Source organism: Blennius ocellaris, assembly GCF_963422515.1.
Source record: "Blennius ocellaris genome assembly, chromosome: 19".
NCBI lineage: Eukaryota > Metazoa > Chordata > Actinopteri > Blenniiformes > Blenniidae > Blennius > Blennius ocellaris.
This window is the reverse complement of record NC_137668.1, coordinates 19,359,971-19,383,322: the sequence shown is the minus strand read 5'-3', so window position 1 is coordinate 19,383,322 and position 23,352 is coordinate 19,359,971. Positions and strand designations below refer to the sequence as shown.

The 23,352-nt window shown below is 40.7% G+C and overlaps 2 protein-coding genes across 2 annotated transcripts in view; both read left to right on the top strand.

The window, feature by feature from the left end:
• Nucleotides 1-9,744: 9,744 nt before the first annotated feature.
• On the top strand, nucleotides 9,745-21,473 carry pxdc1b (PX domain containing 1b). Its single transcript, XM_080514949.1, has 5 exons — nucleotides 9,745-10,371; nucleotides 17,908-17,999; nucleotides 18,082-18,199; nucleotides 18,280-18,391; nucleotides 18,887-21,473. Exons 1-5 carry the CDS (start codon nucleotides 10,116-10,118, stop codon nucleotides 19,008-19,010), a joined length of 702 nt encoding a protein of 233 aa, XP_080371075.1. The 5' UTR covers nucleotides 9,745-10,115; the 3' UTR covers nucleotides 19,011-21,473.
• A 976-nt stretch (nucleotides 21,474-22,449) lies between these two features.
• Nucleotides 22,450-23,352, top strand: part of tmx3b (thioredoxin related transmembrane protein 3b) — a gene marked incomplete at its 5' end in the record, with an annotated part of 37,932 nt that continues 37,029 nt past the window's right edge. The window contains 2 exons of the mRNA XM_080514763.1: nucleotides 22,450-22,483; nucleotides 22,752-22,809. Coding sequence (XP_080370889.1) covers nucleotides 22,450-22,483; nucleotides 22,752-22,809 — 92 coding nt within the window. The remainder of the gene's footprint in view (nucleotides 22,484-22,751; nucleotides 22,810-23,352) is intronic.

The window sequence follows — 23,352 nt, the reverse complement described above, 5'->3', positions numbered from 1 at the left end:
CTTTATCTAGAGAAACCAAGTAAATCCTTGTGTGTGACATTTTTCCAATGTCATAAAGGTTCCTCAATGACAAGAAACTTCATCACGTATCATCATATCTTGTGATCCCAGACACCATTTAGCCTCAAACACACATTTTCAGACTGTGGAAGGAATCAGGAATATCTGGAGAACACGCATGTGTGCACAAGGAGAACATGCATCTGCTGTGAGATATTTCACTTGTGTCATACTTGTCTTTCATTCTTGCATGTGAAGAATGTGAACAGCGGTGCAGCCTTTGAGTGTGTACAAAACAATGTAACAAGAAGGGAAAAAGGGGGCAAAAGTCTGCTTGTCGGAGGGTTGTTCAGTCTGCTTGCACCCTGGGACGACCCCGGAGGCCAATTACTGAGTCACATGGCTGCTGAAGGCCCTGCGTGTTCCTCACGGCTGTGCTCCTCGGTATGCTCAACAAAAACAGTGTTAGACGGGGACTGAAGAGATCTGTAGCAGGAATTACAGCTGTTCTGAAGCTCCCCTTATGATACTCATCTTCACACAGACTACATGTTTCAGTAATTTTAATATCCTGCAGTTTTTCCAAGCATGGCTTCTGACCTCAGACTCTTCTTTCGCTTTGAAGTTGCTGTACAGAATATTTCTCATCTAAAACTTAAAAGCTAATCAAAGAAAACACCACGATCGGTGTCAGGATTTGTAACTGTATGCTGCAGGTCTGTGGCACTGAAGTCAGCCTGTCCAGCAAATATCCAGCATTTAGTCTCTGGTCAGTCCAATAAGGAAATGACATGTTTAACATGGCAGAGATATTTTAATTGATCTAAAAATGAGCTGTTTGAGTATTTCAAAGGTCAATAGGATGATATGCTATCTAGTCAAATTTAATATTGTAAAACTGACCAAAAGGAGATGTCGTTTATGATCGATATTCATATTTCCACAATGTCTCATTTGTCATTTGAGTACTGTAATTAAATATGGTGTCACAATTGGTTATATTCTAAAGATCAAACTCAGTCATTCAGGTGACATTGTGCCCTAACTGGGAGTAAAAAGCCCTTTTCTGATGCGAAGGAACAAAAAAGATGAGCGGTTATGTCCATTTGATAAGAATTTCTCAGGAGAAGTAGCACAGTTTTCAACATTTTTGCAGAATTATTTCCCCGTGTTTTCTGCGACTCTCATCAAAAAAATTGAGGAAATTAGTAAATTACAGACCTCTCTCTATTGAATTTCTAGATTTATTGCTGGATAATTGAATTTTGAGTTACCAAACTGAGTGTGAAAAAAACAACAACTTATCAGAATTTTATTTGCACGACATTTACATTTATTCCCTGTGAATAATAATCCTGGCACGTATCTATTTAAACATCTGATTAATCCATTTAAAACTGATAAAGAGAGCAGTGTCACGATGGAAACCACTTTCTCATCTGTTTTCTACGTCTGCCAATGTGGATTTAAAAAAAAGTATATTCATGATGCTCTGTTTTTGACAAACCCAAAATAAAGAGAGCTCACATTTTTAATACACTGATTCGTAACTATGTTGGGATGTCATCCAACTTCTACTAATATCTTTAAATTCTATTCTGAATGGTAAATAAGCTTGATTTGGCATCATTTGTTGCAGAGATGCAAAAAAGTACGCAGTGGTTTACGACACTGCGCAGTCACACGACTCCCGAGGATGCAAAGGAGGAGTGGTTATTATCCACTGCTGACAGTTTTATTTGAAGCAGTAAATTCTGTCATTGTGAGACACCTGTGGTCGCGCTTTCAGCGTGGCGGGGAAGTAATGGAGGCGTGGAGATGGAGCAGCGTTAATGCTGACATGCTGGCAGATGGGACGACGCGACGGTCCTGCAGGTGTTACGATAGAATCACAACAGGTTTCAGATCGTATGGGGAATTAAACACCAAATATCATTTCTCTAATGGAGCTCCACTGATGTAAGCGTGTATTGACAGTGTTAGAGTACACACAGAGCTGTAACTCACGGCCTCCTGTACAGTGTGTCTCAGATTTATACGTTGGGGTTGCGAGCCGCAGGTCTCGCCACAGATTAAAGTCTCAGTCACAGAGACATTACATATTCCATTAGTTGAGACCTTCTCTCCCGGCGCGGCCGGTAAATCATGGCCGAGCACCATATGCGGCGAATGCTGTGCAATCTGCAGTCCCGCATGCAGTTCATGATTCATCAAGTGACTGTGCACTTTTTTTTTTATTGTCAAATGGGAGTCTTCTTGCCCTTTGAGATAAAGTTTAGTACAACACTTGCTTTGCAATTCCATTTTGGGTTTTTTTTCGCCTTCCAAGTGTGATTGTTTGAATCTAAAAAGTAAACTTCATATTATTATGCAGTTCACATGCAAGTAAGAACTGTTTTTATTGCACTGTTACAGGCTTAATATATTGAACGTGCATTAGAATAGTTGATTTCAAATAAACTAACATGCAAACTCACACCACATGTAGTGTTCATAGAAAGGCTACTTAATGCATACATGCAAGTAACAAAATTAATCTCTAAATATTCACATGTAAAGACATAACATTTCACTATTGTGGCAGATTGTTGATGTTTTCCATGTTGTTTGTAATGATGCCTATCTTCAGTTCTTGAGATCTTGAGTTCACAAGGCTGAAAACCTTAAGAATAAAGAGAGAAAAATCCTTCCATTACTATAAAATCCACTATTTAAAAAATTTTTATTTACTGTACTTAAAGCAAGCAATTATTGGATAATAAATCAAATGTTTTGATCCAGAATGAATTATAGACCAAACACTCATTTGATTGCAGACTAGAATTGGATTTAAACATCAGAAAGTCAAGGAGCTTCCTGTAGAAGGATGTTAGAGAAGCATTTGCTCCTCAAATGAAGTTATTTTTTTATTTTTTTTGAGCACGCAGCAAACACCTGTGACTCCCCTGTCTGTTTGTTTTTTCCTGTTATTTCTCCTCTTCCTGATATTTTTTCTGGTCAGCACATTCCTTTCTGTCTCACAAAAAAAGAGAGACAATCTACCAGCAAGCAATCTACCAAACAAATAAAAACAAACAAACTAAAATAACCTTTTTCCTTAGACGTTCACAACATGACTTACTGGTTTGTTACTATGAACGACTGACATTTGTTGTTGTTTTTTCATTTTTATTATTATTTTCTCATACAGATTCGATGATGCCTCCTACGACTTTTATGGAAAAATAAATCAAATACTTAAATACATAAACAAATAAACAAACAAACAAACAAACAAACAAAAAAAAAATAACCTGCTACTTTTCCTCCTCAACCCAACAGCATTTCCTCAAAAAAGTAACTTTAATGCTTCTTATTGAGAGTTTTGACAAACTGTGTGTCTGATCCAAAACACATACAGCAGAAATAGATCCACAGAAAAAAAAGAAAATACCTTTGTCTGACCACACGACTTGAGACATCAGTACAAGTTTGTTTGCATTTGTCATCATTTCATATTGTTACAACGAGGAGTTAAATTTGCTCATATTTGTGAATCGGTTAAGAATGATCATGTCCAACCTGCAGTTCAGCAGCGTTGCACCGGCCAACATTCATCTGATATACGGTCTCGGAGGACGTGGAGGACGAGATCCCGTAGTGGCCTGGTGGGGGCCTGGCTGGCGGCCTGGGGAGTGGGGGGCACCCCCCTCCCAACCATATAAATGTATGTACGTATGTCTGTATATATGTAGATATGTATGTCTGTGTGTGTATGTGTATGCTTGGTGTGTGTATCTGTGTGGGTGTGTATGTATGTCTGTGTGTGTGTATGCGTATGCTTGGGTGTGAGTGTGTGGGTGGGCTGGGATTAGGTGATGGGGTGGGGGGGGGGGTGGCTATCCTCCGGCCGGGCCTGGCTGGGCCTTCGCTCTTCCTGGTCTGGGGGGGGGGCTGGTCTGGGGCTCGGCGGCTGGGGCCTTCTCTGTCCCGCCGGGGGTTGGGGGGGTGGTGGGGGGATGGCCCCCGGGGGTGCGGCGGGCTCCGCTGTCGGGGCCGGGGGGGCTCCCTGCCCGCGTGGCCTGGGGGCGCTGCGCTGGCCGGTCCCGGCTTGGCGGCTCGGTCGGGGCCCGGGGCTCTGCGCCCTTTATCCTTCTCCTGTGGGCCCCTCTGGCCTGGGGGGGGTCCTCTCTCCGCGCTCCGTCTGGTGCCTTCCGGGTTGGGGCGTGGCTCTCCGGGGGGGGCTGTCGGGGCCTCCCTGGATCCGGTGGGTCGCTGGGTGCCGGAGTGGCAGCGTCCGGCCCTGGTGGCCTTGGGCTCCGGGGTGGTGCTGCGGCCCCCCCACAACAGTTTCATTCACATCCAGAGGACAAACCACACACACACACACACACACACACACACACACACACACACACACACACTCCCACTCCTCATTGACGAGATTGTTCTGTTAACTATCAAAACCAAGTTGTTGTCTGCTTTTGTTGTTGTTGTGTTTGTTTGTTTGTTTTATTTATTTATTTATTTATTTTTGTTCTATGTCCTTTTGCTTTTTGCTTTTGTTATAATTGTTGTCATTATTTAGGTCTTTTGCTCTGTTGTTGCTCAGGCTGGTCTTAATCTCATGGCAGTTGGAAAATATTTAGATCACTGTGGTTAATGTATTATCAAAAAAAAAAAAAAAAAACAATTGTATGTAGCACTAACAAGGGTATTGTATGTATTTTGTATTTTGTATTTTTTGTATTTATTTTGTTTCACCAAGCCTTTCTCTGTCTCTCCTCTCCTCTCCTCTCCTCTCCTCTATCCTCTCACCCCAACCGGTCCGCAGAATGCCGCCACCTCTGAGTCTGGTTTCTGCAAAGGTTTCTCCTTGTTGAGGGAGTTTTTCCTTTCCACAGTCGCAAACACACCTGCTTGCTCATGTGGATATGTTGGGCTTTTCTATTTTCTCTATAACAGCAAATTGGAATGACTGTAAAGTATTTAAAAATAATAAAAAAAAAAAAAAAAAAAAAAAAAAAAAAAAAAAAAAAAAAAAAAAAAGAAAACGACCAAGTGAGAATATATACTGGGAGTCATGACGAAAAAGAAAGAAAAGAAAAAAAAAAAAAAAAAAAAAAAAAAAAAAAGAAAAAAAAAAAAAAAAAATAGAAAAAAAAAAAAAAAAAAAAAAAAAAAAAAAAAAAATGATATACGGTCTCGGACATAAATATGTTAATATAGCACATAACTGATTTATTCACAGTTATTTGTGATGCGCAGAGTCCCGCAGAGTGATTCATGGCTCTGTCGTGACGTGGACCTCCGTAACGAGGGGATAAAGTCAGCGGATACTCGGCGTGCTTCGACTCGTCGGGCCTCTGCTGGGGCTCCGCTCTCCAAGCTCCACTGAAGACACAATGAGGATGCAGCCATAAAACATGGAGTCCAACAGATGCTCATTGAAGACGACCACAGTCCATTATCGACCCTGTTAAAGACACTCGGGCAGCCTGCTAACCCACCGTCACCCCGGCCTCTCTACTCTTCTCTGGGTTTTGTGGACGAGCGCAGAGTTATGGCTCAGACTCACTTCCTTTTGACTGAAGCTCTGCCAGTGCTTTTCACAGGCAAAGGGGAACGCCTGCATTCGTCAACGCAGATGTCCTTTGTTCCCCCGACAGATGCGTCTATCTTTATGTTTTCCTTTCCTTTCTCCTCCTTTTGGTTTATGAGCTTGTGATGTTTCGTTTTATGAAAGGCGAGGGGGCTGGCGTACGATTTCAGCAGAGTAAAGAAGCGGGTTTTGGGAGTACGACCCAGACATATGGCCTTGTCGTGAGGTTAAATTTATGTTTGTTTCAGGAGACGGGATAAGAAAGCACACTTACGCCACCATATCACTTGGAAGCTGTTTCTCTCTTGTCGCCATAAGTTATTCTAATGCTGGAATCCACAGCAGCTCTTGTCGTTCCAGCAAGCCTGAGCTGTGATTGTGAGTAACTCCAGGGATATTTGTGTCATGCAGCTTCAGGGTGTGGCAGTGGAGGGGCCACAAATTAGAAAACAGGGATTCTCAACTGCATAATTAAGCATGGGTGTAAAATTGTACATGGGTGATGGTTAAGGCCATAAAGAGAAGCCATTACAGCTGTGCTGTTGGTCCACCGCACAGGTTCAAAGCTGCAAACTATTCTAACTTAAAATGCCTTTAAAAAAAATAATAATAAAAAAAACACACTGTGATGATTAACTCTTTTCTTGAGCTTTTCTTCGAGGACAAAGGAGCTCTCCGGTTTACTTTTTGACATTTTTGTCAATATTTTCTGAGCCTTTTGTCTGCTATGTGCAACCCCAACACACAGGGTTGTGTTGCATGTAAATACAAACAATGTGGATGATTTCAAGCTTGTATCAAACATCATGTTCCAACATTTTGGGAATATGAATCGTAAAGTTACTTCGTAAAGTCACATTTTGGGATTTGTGCCTATTTAGCTCGATCTAGAAACAACAAAATGGAGAAAAGCTTGCTGATTTTTTCTTCTTCTTCCTGTTTGATTGCTGCACTTCCTGCCTAACTCTTGAAGTTTATTGGACATACTCTCCACGACGATTCCCACGATACACAGTATTTATAGGAAGTCAATTTAAGTTTTAATAACAAACTCTTATTCAAAACATAAGCCCAGTGGCTAATCCTAAATTATTCCATTAAAAGTGTGAGGATTCTTTCTTCTTTTTTTTAATTTTCTCCACATCTCTCCATCATGCGAGGATATGTGAACAACTATGGGTTTGGCATCAGCTCGGTTGTAACAAAAGACAAATGTGTTTAGAATTCTGCATGAGAAGGGGCTTCGAGGATGAGTGGGCAAAAGACTATTTTCCATTTAAAGTTCACTCTTTTAGAGGAATTGCACTGGAATGAGGTACTGAGGCAGAATGTGCTGAGTCTGTAAATGTGGCCGAACCACAGATTGAAGCGCTGCTCGACACAGGCAGATCCTATTATTACTTTAGGGAGAATGTTTTTTTTTTTTTCCTGATTATACAGAGGCTGTCTGTTCATGAAATATAATCGCCCTCCAATCATTCAAGCTTTGGGTGAAATCTACAGAATTAAGCATCCGTATGACTATACTTTGGAAAAAGTTGAATCTTTAGGGAAAGAAAACTGTCTTCAGTTACCAGAACACATGGTCTCTTTTTTTATTTGAGTCATTTTGAGGGTTGAAATTAGGTTTATTGAGATGGATTACAAAAAGTTCCAAACGTGTGGCCATTTCTGAAGAGATGTTCATGGAAAACCTCTAGATTTCTCAAAGATGAAGCATAAAAAAAAAACTTGGATGTTCTTGTTTATGTTCTTGGCATCTGTTTCAGCTGCAGCCTTCCAGGGTCGAAAGATAGAATCGTGGGATTGACATTTGATTTGGTAGAGGCTTTTTGCGTCCTTCCTGACACGGCAGTTGGGGTTGAATAACTGCTCATGACTTTCCTGGAAGCTGATGGCAGATGGTGGGCTTTCAGAGAGGCACAGAATACATAAAAACACATGAGATTCTGCATTTCATGGTGTGATCAAATCCAGAATATTAACTTGATAGGTTTAAATTAAAGAGGAAATACTACGTTTGTTAAAAGGGTCCGACGATGGAGGCCTCGTATAAACGATATTTATAAATGTGCATCTCACACCTGAACCACATCATCCAGCTTTCAGTGCCAGTTGAAGCGACTTTGTTATTAGAGGTCAACACAGCAATTTTCTTCCCGCTGTATAATTTCTGCCATTGTCCTGATACACGTTAATGGTAGGTAGTGTGCCGAATGCAACGTCTGAAGAAAGTCTGTGACCTACTTCTTGCTGTAAACGATCCCTGAACTTTTGTATTTATCATAGATGCCCTGAAGTATTTACAAACATATCGCCCCGTTAACTTTGAAAAGTGACGACTACCAGTGTGTTGTATGTGTACATGAGATGGGAATAACATTTCATGGAAAACCCCAGTATATTTTCTTTCTCTTCCCTTTGTCTGCTCGATCTTCCCTTTCACCAATATGCTACAGAAATTGCTGGAAATAAAAAACTGTTGGATATAAATGTGACAATGTTTGGCTTCTGAATGGTTGATTTTTTTTGGCTCGGATCATTTGTATTTGCCACAATGAGAGTGAGTCGCAAAGGTGCGATACTAACTGAAAAAGTGGGCGAGGATTCAGTCTTTTGCACCAACCATCTGTTCCGTTTCATAAAATGCAACATGCACCAATTAAATTTCCTTTTGCCATGAACTCAATTGTACAATTTTCAATCATCTGTGCAGGTTTTTACTATTAAGTGTGCATTTGTGTGACTGTGATGGCTTTTACCACTTACTTGTGTTGCAATCAACATGCTATTTCCTGTGCTGTGTTATCATGAAATCCTCCAGGAGAGCCATTAGGAGACGGTCCCTTTCCCCGATATGTGAATTAATTGCAGCCAAATCCCTATTTCGTGACTAGATTGTGGCTTCTTGTAAACCCTTCCACTGGCCTCTGCTTCTTCACGGGAGATTGTCGGTCATTGGAGCAGTGGGGAGAAAAATATCTGCTCCTTATTTGGTTCCATTCTGAGGAGACGACTATTGGGTACAAGTACTGTATACCTTCAGCTGTGGCTAAGTATTGGCTGGAATACTTGTATTTGTTGAAGAAAAGAAAATTGTGAGGTTGAGCGAAAAGAAGAAACTTTCCAAATCTCCCTGGGCATCTTTATCGCTCCGCCATAGGATGATTGACAGTTGGCTTGTTTTTCATGGATGGTAAATGGGACCACTAAACACAGGGCCCCTTGAACCCGTGGTTACCAACTTTTTTTTTTTTTTTTTTAAATTTGGAGCTCACCAGATTCCAGATCCCTGAAAATAAAAGCAATGGACAGTTTCTCCAATTTGTATTAGATTCTAGAAAGTGTCTTATTACAGTGTTATTAAATGTAATTTTGACAAACTCAGAACAGCCATATAGCCTCAAGCCCCCTCTATTCCCACTTTGCAACCACAACTCTTGACCATGTGTACTATGAAGATCTCTTGCTGGTAATTAAAGCAAACATCCACAGAGAGAGGTGCAAATTGATCGCAAAGAGACTCAATTATTGTTGCAAACAGAAGCAAAATTGCTTTGGACATAAACATGTGGCTACAAAGAGCCACTAAAAAAACCTTGCGGAGATGCACGATCACCACAAAGTGACAACAAAGAACCCTGATAGTTTATTTCCAAGAACCTAAGGCTTTACATTCTTTTTTTTTTTAAATATGCCGCTGCAGTCTTCTCTTGTCAATGGGCATGGACTGGAGCCCCCCTCCTTGGAATAAGGGAGAAATAAACATATTGTGGGATCAAATTGAAACTATAACTTAAAACATAAAGGAATGTGTCTTGGGAGCTCTTCACGATGATCTTTTATAGGAAAAAAGTATTTATGAGAAAAGTTTCCCAACTTTAGAATTGATCAGATTCCTAATAAATATTGACATCTGACAGCAGAGTCACTAATTGATAACAAAACAGAAGAAATCAAGGATGAAAGAAGCCTTTTGCTCTGATTATAAGGGTAAGGACTTCTGTCTTGATCCCCCTTTTTTTTTTTTGCAGCCTTTTCCATTGCTTGCACAATAATACCCAGTTGTCAGGGAGGAAGGAAGGAGGGAGGACAGACAGAGAGGAGGGAGGAAACTGTGCTGAAAGAAAAGCAACTGCTTGTGCGCACAGTGTGAAGTTAATGCGAAGGATTTAGGGAAGCAACAGCGAGAGGGAGGAGAGATATCCTGAGAGAGCTGGTCATCTGTCTACTCCGGATCGTTTACTTTCCGAGTACTCGTTGTCATCGACACATTCTGGGTCATTAAGTCTGCGGATTCTTCTTTTTCTTTCTTTCTTTTTTTGTTTGTTTGTTTTATGCCACGTTTAAAATGATTGAGCCTGGGATGGGCCGAACAATTCTGGTGACGCTCTCTATGGGCTGAGCGAAAAAAAAAAAAGAAAAAAAAAGTTGACTCAAGTTGTTTACCCGTTATTCGCTTCAGTTTCTTCTTCCACTTCTTGGAGTCCGTCCTTCGGCCCCCGCCCACCCGGCTCGCGCCCCAGCATGCAGGATGGCATCGGCGGTGTTTGAGGGGACCTCTCTGGTCAACATGTTCGTCCGGGACTGCTGGGTGAACGGGATCCGGAGGCTCATCATCAGCCAGCGCGGGGAGGAAGAGGACTTCTTCGAGATCCGGACCGAGTGGTCCGACCGGAACATTCTCTACCTGCATCGGAGCTACTCGGACCTGGGGAGGCTGTTCAAAAGGCTGCTGGAGTCTTTCCCTGAGGACCGGAGAGACCTGACCAAGTGTCCCCTCATAGAAGGTCAGTCTGACTGGAAAACAAACAAACAAACAAAATAAATAAATCAATAAAAAAAAAAGATTCAAGAAAACACAAGTGAACAAACACCATTTTTGAAAAGCCAACTACCCAAAACCCGCAAAAGAAGATTGTTTTGTTTTGGAGTTATTTGTTTTTTTTCAAGAAATGTAGGTCATTAAATGATTGACAGTGGTTATTGCATTTTTGGCCATAACAACTAATATTATTGGGTGCAGTTATTCATTTTTTTAAAGGGAGTAATGACTTACTTCTCTATCAGCAAACTGTTATTTATTTATTTATTTATTTATCTATCTATCTATCTATCTATCTATCTATCTATCTATCTATCTATCTATCTATCTATCTATCTATCTATCTATCTATCTATCTATCTATCGATCGATTGATTTATTTATTGTATAAAATAAAATAAAACTAAATAATACAATACAATACAATACAATACAGAACAAAGGTTTTCAAAGTCCTGAATGAAAGGGAGCAGAAAAGGGACTAACTTATATACCCTGCCCCTTTATCTCAATTAGTAATTTTCCATTGAATATTTAAAAGTACAGAAAAAACAAAAACAAACAAACACAAATCCAGCAACTGTTATTGTCACAATGGATCATTTTATATCTTAAAAATATGGGCTGTATTACATTGCTACATTATGCATCAGATTTCACATAATCACTTGCAAAGGTGTGAATGTACATGATGTCTGAGCATTTGTCCAGGTAGGAGACAACTGTATCAATCCCTCAGATATCCACCAGTCAGCTGTTAACCTGAGATCCTAAATCTGCAATTTGACTTGATCAAATGTCTTGCAGGATGTTTCGCTCCTCATCCAAGTGTCTTCATCAGTTCAGAAACATCACATGGGAGATGCTCTCGGGACACTTGCCTGTTGAAGGGTTATTCGACACAGTAAGGGTTAAATTCTGACCAGGAGCATAGCTACTGTGCACATTATGCAGCCACATGCACAGGGGGTCACTGGGGGCCCCATGTACTTTCAACCCATCTGCACTATTTTATCACCTGACCCTGTTTCTAATGGTCTTTTTCTTGAAGCAACATCTCTGCGTTTCATAGTGATTGTTCACCTTAATTTGAAATTACTCATTTTACTCAACAAACACCTTCAAATATTCACTTTACAACAATAATACATTTCCATAGTTTTCAGTTTTTCCCAAAATGTTTTTCAAAGTTTTTACTACTTTCCAGTAGTTTGTGTCACTTATTCAACTAAAAACAAAACCTGACCACTAATACATGAATACATCTTTTGTCATTTTAGTAGTGATTTTGGAAACTTTTAAGTTTGTTATGCTATTTTCATATCTGGAGAAGAATTTCCCATTGGGGATTCACCAAAGAAAAGCTTCTGCTTTCACAGGAACCCACCTCTGCCCCCACAATGATGATCCTGTTTACATTCTGACTCACTTTGCACCACAGCAGCTGGTGTGTGACTTTTTAAGGATTACAGGCAGAAGTAACGAGAACAGCTGTGTACAGTAAAAGTATGAATCATTTTGACATAGAATATTCAAACTATTTGGTGTCACATTTCAGATATGGACGGTAAAGTGTGATCTCACAGTTTTAATCCAAGACAGCATGAAAAGAAGAATCGAGCATAGTTGATGTCATCCGGAATGATTTTGTGTTGATCTGAACTCCTCTGTTTCACAGCCTTGTGTTTGTTTGGACAGGACAGGTTGATAATTAACACAATCCCCTTTAGGATGTCACTATCACAGACCTATCTCATAGGCTGCAGACCACAAGACCAATGCGCTGACGGCATGCTTCTAATCTTTGTCGTTATTTAAGACCTAAAAGATGCCACATTGATCTGCGAGGTCTGCTCTCGGTTCTGTGTGGATAAGAGTTGGACTCCCCATGGGGGAAATAGCTCAAGTACTAACACAGGCTTCCATGTGGTAATCTACTTCGCCCATTGGAATAGGGAATCGTGAGAGTTAATGGGCTGTTGGGGCACTTCTTTTTTTGACGCCTGGAAAATAAACTCCACTGAGGCCAACGGTTATCTCAGAGAGAGAAAGCCTAACTTGCACATTCTCTCAGTGAAATGCAAATGGCTTAATATTTAGGGAAAACCTATAGTCTTGGAGGTTTGGAAGTCACACCCACATGCCCTGCCAGTGCCACCGATTTGGCAGAGCTCCCAGCTCGTTCGGTGTTTATGATTTCTGCACAGCCTCCTTGGCACCTTCTCTTTTGTCTCTACCCACTGAGCCTTTACAAATGTTTTGGAAACATCCACTCGGTGGCAACTGGAAAGCCGTGCCTCCTGCCCACCGAAATAGCTGACGGAGTTGTTGACAGCTTGCCGCTTTGCCTCCGTCGGTGAGGCCAACACTGCTTTTTCGGTGGAATAATATATTTCAGATCTCATGACTCACTTTTCACTTCTTCATTCTGTCCGTCCAATGATGAGATCAGTGCTGAAGCCGACATCAGAACTTTAACGGTGACTCCAGCTGCTTTGATGGATTGTGAACCACAGGGTTAATAACATTCGCCTAATGGCCTTTCCCTAATTTCTACCTCTGTTCAATATTTCATTTGCATCCATTCTAATTGCCACTCAGATTGAAAGTCTAACAAACCACAGCTCTGGCCTTTCACAGTCTATTTTTCCTCCGCTCTCTGGCTCTGGGCATGTTTTCCTGTTTCTGTGCTGCGTCCAGGCAACAAGGAAGGCGTGCAGCGCTTTGCAGACTGATGTCATGATGAGAAAGAGACAGCGTGGGTGACTGGGAGAGGAGAACGCTTCCCATATTTAGTCCCACTGGTCTTTTAGAGACTCATAACACTTATCTTACACGTGGCCTCAAAGTAAACTCAGACAGGAAGCGATTGCTCACAGTTCATGTGAACTAGATATCATTGAGGAATGTAGACACACACCGTGTCCAAAACCACTCCTACGTGCACTCGGTCACTCCTCCCTTTATTACAAAAAGACTGCAATTTAAGTCATGTCAGAGTGTGTATAATGTCAACACTTCTGTATCCACAGTAGAGTATATCTTCGAGAAGTTATTCACTTAAAGGAATGGACCTTTCCTGGGCCATTATTCACTTAGTATAGCAAACTTCACAGTTGAGTCGATGATAAACAGATTAGATTCCAAACTCTTCAAAGCTTCTGTCCAGTCAGAGTGGTATGCTTGAAGCATTGAGTCTTTAAGTTGTATTCACAGTATATGCTGCTTTTTTTTTTTCTCTCTTAAACGCTGCAAGGAATTTACTTTGAATTTGTTTGCGCAGTCTGTTTGACTTGAAGATGAACTGATTAGATTTTGAGGGCCAAAGATCAACATTACTGTCAATGTGACCTCATTTCTTCATGGTGCCTTAAGGGGGGGGGGGGGGGTATATTTTGTGTTGACTTTGTGATGAAGTAGTTAGATGAAATAATCGAAGCTGGGTTTCCTCACTGTGAGGTGACAGTGGGTTCCTCTACCCTACTGAGCCACACAGACTAATCCGTAAAAATAGAAAGGAGCTCCGGTTTGAACTCGCTCTAGCTTCGTCTTTACATGAATGACAAAGCAGTTTCTTTCCCCGACGTTGTTAACAGCCATGTGCAACTGGACAAACGTCTTTGCAGGTTATATGAAAATATGTGCTCCCTGAGTTGAACTCTAGTGCACTCATGTCTATTAAAGTTTGACCCGAGCCTCAAACACTGCAAGTTTAATTTCCCCTCACTGTGGAAATCGTCCTATTTTTCTCTGTGAAAGCTGTGCAAATATTTACATGCTTGTTTGGATCAAGCAGCATTTAAAAATTTGGATTTGATGCTTTGAACAATAAAGTGAATCGTTTGCCCTGTCAAAGACGGAGATCACACATAGCTCCAGACGATACACTTGCACTCTGACTATGGCAAATCACATAGCAGCTAAGTTCAAAGATGATTTTGTTCTATTTCTGACCGTGTCCTGCAGCTTGTTGAATGACGCATCTAGAAATAACATGCTGACCAAAGCTTGGCGCGTTAGTGGTAGCATGGTTAAGTGTTACACGGCTGAGAAGAGCTTATCGGATCCTCACAGAAGATAACTGTGAAATGTGGCGCTTGCAACATCGAATGACTGTTTTAGAAATGTGTGTTACGGGGGACGTGGTCACTGTATAGTTCCTGTTGTGCAATCTGTTATTTAAGTGAATACAGTAAATAAAGTACTTGGTCAACGTGGCATGCTGTGACTTATCTCATGAGTAACCAAAAACTCCAAAGTAGTTTTACAGAAAAATATTTTTCCGGCAACCAGCAAAGCTGAGTAAATTAAGTAATATATTAGGGAAGACAAGGTTGCATAATTAGTTCTGCATGAGGGTTGCTGTAGCCAGGAAGTCCACGCAGGAAATAAACTCTTCAACAACAGATTTGGAGGAAATACACATACAAACCCTTCCTCTGCCTCTTTTGGGCCATGGTAAACATTACAAAGTTTCTTTTACTTAGGACTCATTCAGCGTGGAATTCATTGATGAAATAAGTGTTGCTAAGAAATCAATCTAATCATTGGTATCTGAGTCAGATTAGGATCCATCATTCAGAAAAGCACATGTATAGTGGGCTGATTCACATTGTATGCTTGCTTTTTATACAGGCGGCAGCAATGTGTTTAATCTGCACTCCCTAAAAGGAGGACATATTGTCAAACCACGCAGCAAACTTACTCTGGTGAATTTAATGTGCTTCTATACTAAAGGCAGTATACTGCTGCTGCAGATGAAACAGACAGTTTTGTTTTTGCACACTAAACAGAAAACAAGAATACATGTAATCTTAGTATTCTTTGAGATATGTGGTGAAAGCTGATAGCATATAACAATGATTAGTCAATATGTTTTCAGATACCAAGAAACAGCAGCTGTACAAATAACTTCATGCAAACATGTCTATTAGAAGATTGTGATTTGTAGTTGGAAGCATGTTGTCTTTACTGCATACTCCATATTTTGATGGATTAATCCGATCACTCTTTTCTGTGTTCATGTAAACAACAAAATCTGCTCCCTCAAGTGCAAAAAACTGAATCAGATTAATCATGAAGTATTCATGGTATAATATGTTTGTAATATTCTCGTTCACGTGGAGTGTCTGTGATCACGCATGGTGGCGTAGGTGTTAACTCGCCTCACAGTCACAATATCTCCAGTTTAAGTCCAGGCTTGAGGGCTTTTTGGTGTAGGATTTGCACATTCCCTCTGTGCATGGGTTTTTCTCTTGGTCATTTGATTTCAGGGTATAATCTGCCTTTGCCCATATTCAGCTGGGATAGTACAGTTGTTTCTGATTCCTCTTTGTGTCCAGAGGCACTCAGTTTGCTTTCGTCCTGCCTCCACCTCATGATTGATTCAAAACTTTAATGCACTACATGGCAGGACCTTAATGGTGCCAGTTGATCTGCCAAGTACAACAACTAAGAGGACTGAGAGTGATTTTAAGTCTCTGTGGTGAAGTTATCATCAATGGCTTTTTTTCTGTTTATGTTAATTGCTGTTAAATGACAGAATTTTCAATCAGACACATTTTATTCATGTTACACTTTTCATGCGGGTGACGATAAGACAATAAACTATGAATAAAATAATCATTGTTAAAAATACACAGAAGGTCGAGGGTCAAATATGGCCTGTGGCCAGAGTCTAAATCCACGTCAGAGTCCAAAAACATGCATGTCTAGTCAATTGGTGTTGCTAAATTGCTCCTCGCTGTGAGTGTGTGTGTAGTTATCTGTCTCAGTGTGCTTGCCCTGTGATGGACTGGTGCATCAACCTCCCTCAAGCCAAGCATAAGTTTCTCATTGATTTTAAACAAGTTAACTTAATCGAGGATTTTCCGTCCTTTGTTAAACACACAATAAGTCAGTATGAAGCTTCAAAATGTGTTTTTCTTTTTCAGTAAACTGGTCCTTAAGGTACTCTCAGTTAAACAAAAGAAGATGCTTTTGAGGCACGATGAGCTTCCCGGAGTCTCCCAGGGTGCCTTGTGATGATTTAACTGTCCAATCACTCTTCAAATCCCCCTGGGTGTGATGTCATCACTGCGGGCCATTATAAATGGATGAGGGTCGTGAGTGCGCATAGTGTCACTTTGGGCTGCCTTCCACACTACTCCCATGTAACTGTAACCGCCACGCTGCGACGTTTTGTCCGTACCACTCATGCCAGACGGGGCCTCGCCTTCATCATCATTCCCCTCACCGCATCCCTTTGTCAGCGTGGCCGTGAATGATGCTTTGGCGACCGCTCAATCACTCACACGGCCAGCAACCTTGTGTCGTGAAATGTGCAGACTTTATGCTCCCGCTGCCTCTTAAATTATACTCCTACTTTTATGCAGGATTAGCACGTTATCGCTGACATTCTTCTGTTTGCCTCGCTAACCACTATTATTACATTCCCCTGTTATTACAGCTGTTATAAAAATAGCAGTGATAACAATTGAAGTTTTATGGCGTCAATTTATACTGTATGTGTGCTATTTGGTTTTTTTTTTTTCGTTCTCCTGCGTGAGGTAAATATCAAGAGTCATTGTGAAGAAAAAGGTTATTTAAAGGACTGACACAGTCTCTCTTGTATTTGTAGCAACCTTTCTCCCGACGCGGGATCATTTCAAACTTTTCTGCATCCTGACCTATGTGAGGATTACATCGGTCTGAAGGTCATCGAACACAATAGCTGCATATGGCATTTTGTGGCAAAGTTATTTTGTATATTTGACACTATAGATTGTCACAAACAGCCAAATTTAATCTTGATTGTGCCTTATCAGTATAGATGGAGCATAATAACCTTTAATTTACAATGACTGTAAATATTTCCCTTTACTGAAAGTGTAAAGGTATTAGCAACAACTTCACCTTCATTTGTGTGTATGGAAATGTCAACAAGTTGAACATGAAAGAAAATGCAAAATCTGAACGTTCTAATTATTTTTTGTAATGCCTCTTTTGCTTCCATTTCTGAGCTTTGTTATTCATTTTCTATTAAACATCTAAAATCCATCCTTTTCAGAGTTTCTCTTAAAACTAATAGATGTTCTCTTCTTAGGCAGCACAGTTTCTGCAGCCTTTAGCATGCAAATACAAAATTCCCCTACACTATAACTTGGACGCTCATGGTTCTTAGTTGTGAAGTAATGGAACATTTTACAAGTCCGTCATTGATTTTTGTGTCGTTTTTTGTCTGCTACTGTTAAGAAAACTGTATGGTTCACTGTGAACAAATTACAGTGCTCACTTTTATTGAGTTTTTACATTAAATAACTTCATCTGGATGAAATGAGTTTACCTTAATCTAGCGCTAAAAGAAAACTGCTCCGATTTTTAAAAATATGGCTATTTCATGATCAGCCTTCAGCATTTCTTGGCAATGCATTACAAACTTAATAGGCTATTGGCCTTAATGAGTTTAAATATCAATGTATCTGCGATTGTTATCTACACCGTATTTGGTTGTTCTTTGCAGGACTGGTGAAAATCAAGGAGGCAAGCGACATCGAGGAGAAGCTGAACGAGGTGGAAAGACTACTGAAGAACGCTATCAACATGCCATGCAAGGTTAGTAATTAGATTAAAACATCTATTGTCATTATTTGGATAGAAACTACTGGAATCCTGTAACTTTCGTTTTGCTCCACAGTATTCCCGGTCAGAGGTGATGTTGACGTTCTTCGAGCGGTCGCCACTGGACCAGGTGCTGAGGAATGACAAAGTCCACAGAATCCAGCCATGCTTTCAGAGTCCAATTAAGATATCAGGTATTGTTGTGGAACAATATCGACCGAGCGAAAGAATCAAACTCTGCCACTGATGTGATGTTGCCCTCTGCTTCTTGCAGAAATCATGCGGTCCAATGGATTCTGTTTGGCCAACACAGAAACCATCGTTTTCGATCACAGTATCCCCGAGGAAAAAGAGAGACCCTCATCCACAGACTCTGTAGAACACACGTGAGTCTTCACGAAGATAATACTGTGCACATCTGATTTGATTTCACATCTAAATAATCCATTCCAAATTTAGTTATTCTCCACTAGTTTTCTCACAAATTTGCTTTTGAGTGTACAATAATCAGTTTGTTGGGAGAAGAAGTCTTTGAATGTGGAACCCCCCCCGCCCACCCTCTTCGAACAGCAGAGGAAGTGGGTCTGCGCACCTCTTCCTTCCCTGGGTGTGTGTTGGAAGCAAAAGAGGAACACATTCCTCACAGTACTTCACACAAAACAACATTATACATCACTTTTAAATGGAGTTTTTCGCTACTGCAGTGCCCCGGCCGCAAAGATCAATCGGCTCCCCGAACGGGGGTCCAGGCACCCCTTGAGGGGTCTCAATGCTTATCTCCTGCCATGAGCTTGTTTTAGCAGGTCTGCTGCCTTCAATGACTGATTTCTACACAGCTCCATCCTGCCCATTGAGTAATGTGTATTTACATTTACTTGCAGGTACGAGGATGGAACGGAGTTTTTGCCAATGGAGGGAGACGTGTGCGACGAGGACACGGAGGCGTATGTCACCAACCTGTCCTACTACCACCTGGTCCCATTTGAAACGGACATCCTGGAATGAGGAGTCGTGTAAACCGTCCATGAAAATCCAAGAGTGTCACTGAATGGAACCAAACTATGCAACGCTGCACATGGCGGCTCCCATTTTATGCTGCTGAGCTTCTTTTTTTTTTTTTTAAATCCCATTTTGGAGTTTATGTGCAGTATGCAACAGGACAATACGCGATGGAAACAGCAACGATGCTTTTTTTTCATGTACTCTCTGTGACACCACCATCGTGCCTCTTTCGGAGCCCTATTCTCTTGTCTTTAGACCAACAGAAATAGTCCTTCAGGTGGCGAAAGACAACTTGCAGGAGCCATGATAGAGGTTCTCAGACCTCAGTGACATTATGAAACATGCTGCTTGGGCACTTTGGAGGAATTGAAATGTAATATTTCAGTAACTGAATGTGACCGGTGGGGTGATCATCAGCAGGAATGCAGGAGCAGATGTAACTTATTGGACCATTTACTACTTTCTGACCAGCATTCTTTCTTTTTTATTGACATATTTTATCTCTCTCATCTCTTCTCACGTGGATCTCTCTTTGGCTGGTGATTTGGTTTCTTAAGAGATTTGTGACGCACCTGCAAAGCCAATCATCCTGTTGTGTAAACTACTCACTGAAGTTCAATGCAATTCAATTTTATTTGTGTGGTGCCAAATACAACACAGTAATTTCAAGGTTGTTTTTTTTTACAGAGAAAAGCCCAACGATTCCACATGAGCAAGCATAAAGTGATGTTGAGTCCCTTCAGATTCTCGGGGCAGTAGAGAAGCTTTGTGTGGCGCAAACACCAGCAGTAAGCAGGTAGCTTTTGCTCCTTTCACATTCACAGTGTAACTCCACTTCTCGTGCTTTTATGGGCATCATCAGAATGATGGCATGAAAAACAGTAATGTGTAATATTGCCTTCAATGGATTGTTTCTATAGGTTGATGGCACATCGAACATTCAATTCTTTGACAACTGTTGAATTCGCGAACGCAAACAAAATGGTAATTTTCATTTAGTTTGAACCCTCCCTTTCCTCAGTGATAACTTAGTGCTGCATATTTAGATGTTATAGACAACTACTTATGTTGCTTTGTCTGAAAAATGAATTAAAATGTGAATGTGTTAGATGTGTAGCTCGAAATGTTGCTCTTTTCATGCTCATAAGCCAATAATCTGATATGTCAGATCAGAGACAAGAGTGTTGTGATTATGTGGAAAACTAAATCATCTCGCTGCTGTTGTTGCCATCCGAAGAGTGACAAATAGGGCAAAAGAGGGCTTTGTTTATTGGGTCAATTGAGGTCATTGGTGACCCGTTCTGTAAGATGTCATGAGTGGGTTCAGTCAGATAGCTGAGTACAGTCTCAGTAAGTGTGTGGGAGTCTGCAGCTTGGCCCACCATGGTCGAATAAAACCTCTCTTTATCCGAAGAAGACAAATGACCTTGCTGTCCTGTAACTGTCTATAAGAAAAGTTGTGCAAACACTTGATTTAAATTAATAGTTTCGTATGTTTTATGGATCCTCCCCACTATAAGCAGTGCATTTTCATTCCTGAAACTGAAACTGTGGCAGTCTGAAGAGCGTGGCATATATTTTAACTTCAAGTGAACAGCGAAAAATGTTTCTTGGTGCAGGATTAGTTGTCATTGTTTTGGACAGTTTCCCCCCTCCTGCAGGAGCCATTGAGGCCTTACAATGTAGGCTAAGAGCTTGTGTCCAGGTTTTTAGCCTCCTAAATACAAAGGCATTCAACCCTTACAAACTTGGCACATGAGCCTTGAGCAGAGCAGCCCTCTGCATGAGTCTATTTAGTAACACAGTCATGATCACTATTCACCCCGTGAGAAAGTACAGCTCTTTCACGGGGTACAAAACTATTTCATGCTCTTTTTCTGGTTTTTGTCCGTTAGTTTTTTTCAACCTCTAACAATGACATGCTGAATATTCTTTATACACAAAGGTTTCTGCTGGAAACAATTTTCTTGCTTGCTTGTTTGGCTCAAAGAAACAAATATTGAGGTTCACTCTGAGAAAAAAAAACGTTTTTTTTGTGGATTTTTTTGGTCTTTTGCAAGCTTACAGAGCTTTTTTTTTTTTACGTTATAGTTTTACCACAAGTTCTTAAAATTACGACTGAAATGGTACTCAACCAGGTCCAAACATATCACAGTGTTTAAGAGTCAAAACAAGAACCATATGACAGATTAAATGGAAGGAAATTTACACAAATAGTTTTATTTATTTTGTAAGCTACGACCACACTCTGTGAAGCTAACCATGTTTTGCCTTGTAACATAATGTTTGTTTATATGATGCTATTGTATGAGAGGGGATATTCCTGTATGTGTCAGAATTATGTTAATCCTTGTTGCAAACGCCGACGGTGAAGCGTTTGTGTTAACGTGTTTGATATGTTAAAAGCTGTTCAAACAGTATTATATATTGTAATACAAGTCAGTACTCTTAATTCTTCTCAGAACAAATAAATATGTTTTCAATAAAATAAATGTTTGTGTTCTCTTCATTATATTCATAAATGTGGACAGATTAATGACATTGTTACAACTCCTGTGTAAAAGTTCAACTGCTCAGCAAAGTGGGCTACTTTCACAATATGCAATTCATTACAAGTACTGTAAACATATTGCTGATAATTATGTTTAGACTTGAGTTACAGTTGGAATGTGGCACACAACTTGTGGTAATTAATTTTATCATACCACTTCTTGAACTTGAACTTGAACTTGGCCTGTTGCCCGTAGTCTTATAGGGACATCTTGTGGTGAGTATTGGTAATGATATTTGCACTTCTGTTTTTGAGGTTTCTATCAAAGCAATCTAAATTGCATTTGGAATGCTATGAAATATTCATTGATTTGTTGTTTGAAAATATACCTGACATACCTTTTGTTTTCCCTAAACTCAGACTAACTGACATTTCAAGTAAAACAGATCCACACACAAGTGTGGAAATAAAAAGAGTGAAAAAGAGTTTGTGTCCGGTTTCAACTGCATTAGTCACGAGACGATATCTGAGTGGGTGCACGGTGCGCCCCTGTTGAGTTTACACCCTGGGCAGCTGCCCACTTCGCCCATAGCAAAATCCCCCACTTGTCTTTATACACAGTCAGTTACAGTAATCGTTTTGAACATTTAAAAAAAATACTGCATTAATCCCCATTGCACATACAACAACAGATGCAAAATATGTTTTTTTAATTTAAGTAATCAATAGCTTACTTAAATAAAAAAAAATAACACAATAGATATATACATATATTTGGATTTGATATAATGATAACTTTTTAAGGCATATTTAATACGTGTAAATAAGATGAACATTTTCTTTACATAAATAAACGTCATCGCGTAAAAACGTCATGGGGGCTGCGTGAGTCCGCGCATGCGCACAGGACGCAGATTTAGCCGCTCAGTTTCCTGGTTTCCACTCGTAGCGATGGCTTCAGTGAAAGCGTCCCTGCTCTGTGGAGGTACGTCGACCCTTTAATTCACCCTTCAAGACACTATACAACCACACACTCACTCCCCTCGGGGCGCGTTCGGACGAGCCTCCCGGCCGCCGGCCGGTGGAACCGAGGCATAGTTAGCCCCGGACCTCAAGCTGTAGCTGCGGATGCTTCAGTCATGAGGTTTGAGGCTGGAGGCAGAAGAGACGCTGGGAAGCTGTGGATCACACTTGCATAAATGTGCACACACCGAGGTAAAGATGCAGTGTCTGATTTATGTGTTTGTCTGCAGTGATAGCGGCTGTCCTGGGTTCAGCGGCGCTTGCATTTGTTGAAGACCTCGACGACACGTAAGTGATGCAGCCCTCCTTCAGCTTCCTGGTGCTCTCTCATCAAAATATGACCATGAAACGACCCAGCGAGTACAAACATGCTGTGTGTGGATGTAAAGGATGTCCACTGGTTACTGATGCTCTCATGTAATCAAACGAGGCTCCACCACGTATGCAAATCTCTCGTGATTGCAAGTATTAATATCAATCAACTGCGATGCATTGTGTTCCCATGCCTTGTGCATTCATGGTCTACAAATTTAAAAGGAAAACGTATGAGTTACTGCGAATTGATTCAAGCGATTTATGCAATTGGCTGAGTTGAGTACAAACAAGCAGGTGCAAGAAAATGGGGCAATAAAAAGGCTACTGTTATGCGGAAGATCAAATCCCAAGACACAGCTTCACATTTAAGTGTTTACATAGAGCTAAAAACACATGATCACAATACTCGATGACATGATTAGTAATTTAGCTAGAATTGTGATCCCAGTATCCAGATAGTGAATCAAATATTTTAAAGGCTGCAAAATTGCAACAACAAAATGAGTTAGATGTCGA

Excerpts from the sequence above, each read along its gene's own strand:
- pxdc1b (XM_080514949.1), top strand. The coding sequence starts at position 10,116 with ATGGCATCGGCGGTGTTTGAGGGGACCTCTCTGGTCAACATGTTCGTC. Across the intron at positions 18,000-18,081 it reads CTATCAACATGCCATGCAAG|TATTCCCGGTCAGAGGTGAT; the intron begins GTTAGTAATTAG and ends TTTGCTCCACAG. Across the intron at positions 18,392-18,886 it reads ACAGACTCTGTAGAACACAC|GTACGAGGATGGAACGGAGT; the intron begins GTGAGTCTTCAC and ends ATTTACTTGCAG.